General features: G+C 43.7%; 1 protein-coding gene across 1 annotated transcript in view; it reads left to right on the top strand.

The window, feature by feature from the left end:
• Positions 1 to 362: 362 nt before the first annotated feature.
• The window catches only part of LOC103583872 (myosin-14-like), a gene marked incomplete at both ends in the record, with an annotated part of 6,217 nt that continues 3,793 nt past the window's right edge, over positions 363 to 2,786 (top strand). The window contains one exon of the mRNA XM_008565067.1: positions 363 to 611. Within this exon, the coding sequence (XP_008563289.1) occupies positions 363 to 611 (249 nt within the window). The remainder of the gene's footprint in view (positions 612 to 2,786) is intronic.

Raw genomic sequence — 2,786 nt, 5'->3', positions numbered from 1 at the left:
TCTCTCCTGAATGTTCTAAACAGAATCTGACCCCTTCCCGTGGACTCCCATGCTGCTATACGTCTTCCTTAGCCTCCATCACCCTGCCTGTAACGCTGTGCCTCCCCCGTGAGACTGAGGGTTTCCCAGGGAAGAACTTAGGTCTGATTCCTCTCTGGTGCTGGCAGGAGTCATTTTAATCCCCTGAAAGAGTTGGGCTCATGGTACTGGCAACATCAACTCCACTCTGAGAGAGAAGAGCCCAGTGGAGTGACTTCTTTCCCTTTCCAGGGCTCAGTCTCCTTGTCTGGGAAATGGGGCAGCACCACTTCATATCTTCAGCATGGCCATGACTTCTACCCACCCTCTCTGTCCTCCCCCAGCTCTCAGAGTGGAGGCGGCGCCAGGAGGAGGAGGCAGGGTTGCTGGAGGCAGGGGAGGAGGCCCGGCGCCGGGCGGCCCGCGAGGCTGAGACCCTGACCCAGCGCCTGGCAGAAAAGACAGAGGTAGTGGAGCGGCTGGAGCGGGGCCGCCGCCTGCTGCAGCAGGAGCTGGATGACGCCACCGTGGACCTGGAGCAGCAACGGCAGCTCGTGAGCACGCTGGAGAAGAAGCAGCGCAAGTTCGACCAGGTGGGGCACCTCAGTTTACCCAGCTGGGGAATCAGCAAGTTAATCTATCCTTCCCATGGTCATTGTGAGGAATCAGTAATATGAGATGTCACGCTCAGCTCTGAAGTGGTGGTGCACCAAGAAGCAACACACTCTTGGCTCTGAGCCTCTGTAAAACAGGACACCCATCTGTCATCCACTTTTATGCCTCTTGTCTAAGCATAATTATTAGTAGCACCGCCTTTAATTTCAAAGATGTAGTTTGGGTGATGAAATATAGGAATACCCTCTGAGCACCCCAGAGGGTGCTTATAAGGATTAACATATTTCACTTGTTCAGCTGACTCATTGGGTACCTCAGGCAAGTTGCTTTTCCCATCTCGGCCTCAGTTTACCCATCTAGAAAATGGGAATAATGCCAAGCATCTGGCAGCCTGAGGATGAGCTAAAATCACAGAATCCCAGAGAGTTAAGGTCAAGCAACCCTGAGGTTCAAATCCTTGCTTGATCTCTTTCTAACCGTGTAGCTTGGGCAAACTGTGCAATGTTTCTGTGCCTGATTTTATTCATCTAGAAAACATTAGCAGCAGTGGGAGGGGGCATTATTTTGCCCTCATATTTGAAAGATTTTTCACTGGACGTAGAATTTTAGGTAAACAGTTTATTCTTTCAACACTTTGAAGATGTCATTCCATTAACTCTGGCCCCCGTTGTTTCAGATGAAAAGTTAGTACTCATTCAAATCATTGTTTCCCTGTAGGTAATGAGATGTGTTTTTTTAGTTGATTTAAAAATTATCTTTTTGTCTTTGGTTTTCAGCAGTTTGACTATGAGATGCCCTGCTGTAGGTTTTTGTATGTATACTGCTTCAGGTTTGCTGAGCTTCCTACTGTTATGAGTTGATTTTTTGATCAAACGTGAAAATTTTCAGCCATTATTTCTTCAAATATTTTTCTGTCCCACACTCTCTTTTTCCCCTTCTTCTTGGACTCCAAATGCATGTATATTTTTGATAGCCTAATAGTGTTCCAAAGGTCATCAATACTCTTAAATTTTTTTGCATCTTCTTGAATTTTATATAAATTCTTTTCATATAAATCTCTTTTTCAATTGGTTTCTTTGAAATAGGATAATTATTTTGAGGTTCATCCATGTTTTTGCATGTGCCAATAATTCATTCCTTTTTTACTGCTGAGTATTATTCCTGTATAAATAAGCCACATTGGGGCCGGCCCGGTGGCGCACTGCTACAGTGTGCCACTTGGGAGCGAGGTGGTGCTCCTGCTGAGGGTTCGGATCCCACATACAGACCGGTTCCCGCTCACTGGCTGAGCGAGGCACGGGCACAACACCGAGGGTTGCGATCCCGTTGCCGGTCCCGGTCTGGTACGGGCGCGACACTGAGGGTTGCGATCCATTGCTAGACACGAAAAAAGACAAAAAATAAAAATAAAAATAAAAATAAAATAAATAAATAAGCCACATTTTGTATATCTATTAGCCTGTTGATGAACATTTGGGTTGTTTCCAGTTTTGGGCTTTCATGAACAAAGCCTGAGTCTTCCTAACAGGTGTGTAGTGGTTTTAATTCACATTTCTCTAATGACCAATGATGTTGAACATCTTTTCATGTGCTTATTTGCCATCCGTGTATCTTCTTTGGTGAAGTGTGAGTACAAACTTCTTGCCCATTTTAAAAAATTGGATTGTTTTCTTATAATTGAATTTTGAAAGTTCTTTATATATTATGAATACAAGTGATTTATCAGATATTTGCTCTGCAAATATTTACATCCAGTCTGTGGCATGTCATTTTATTCTCTTAATAGAGTTTTTCAAAGAGCAGAAGTTTTTAATTTGGGTGAAGCCCAATTCATTGATTTGTTATTTTATGGATTGTGCTTTTGGTGTTGTGATTAAGTATTCTGCCTAACTCAATGCCATAAAGGTTTTTTCCTATTTTTTTCTAGAAGTTTTCTACTTTTAGGTTTATATTAGGTCTGTGATGCATTTTGAGTTAATTTTTATATGTAGTGCTACCGTGGCTTCAAGTTAACTTTTGTGAATATAGATATCCAGTTGTTCCAAGACCATCTGTTCTACACTGACTTGTGTTTGTATCTGTATTAAAGATCATGTTTTGGGCCGGCCCGGTGGCGCACTGGATAGTGCGCCGCTTGGGAAGCGCGGCGGCGC

This window comes from Galeopterus variegatus, unplaced genomic scaffold (genome assembly GCF_000696425.1).
Source record: "Galeopterus variegatus unplaced genomic scaffold, G_variegatus-3.0.2 Scaffold29667, whole genome shotgun sequence".
Lineage (NCBI taxonomy): Eukaryota > Metazoa > Chordata > Mammalia > Dermoptera > Cynocephalidae > Galeopterus > Galeopterus variegatus.
This window is presented reverse-complemented; position numbering and strand designations above follow the sequence as displayed.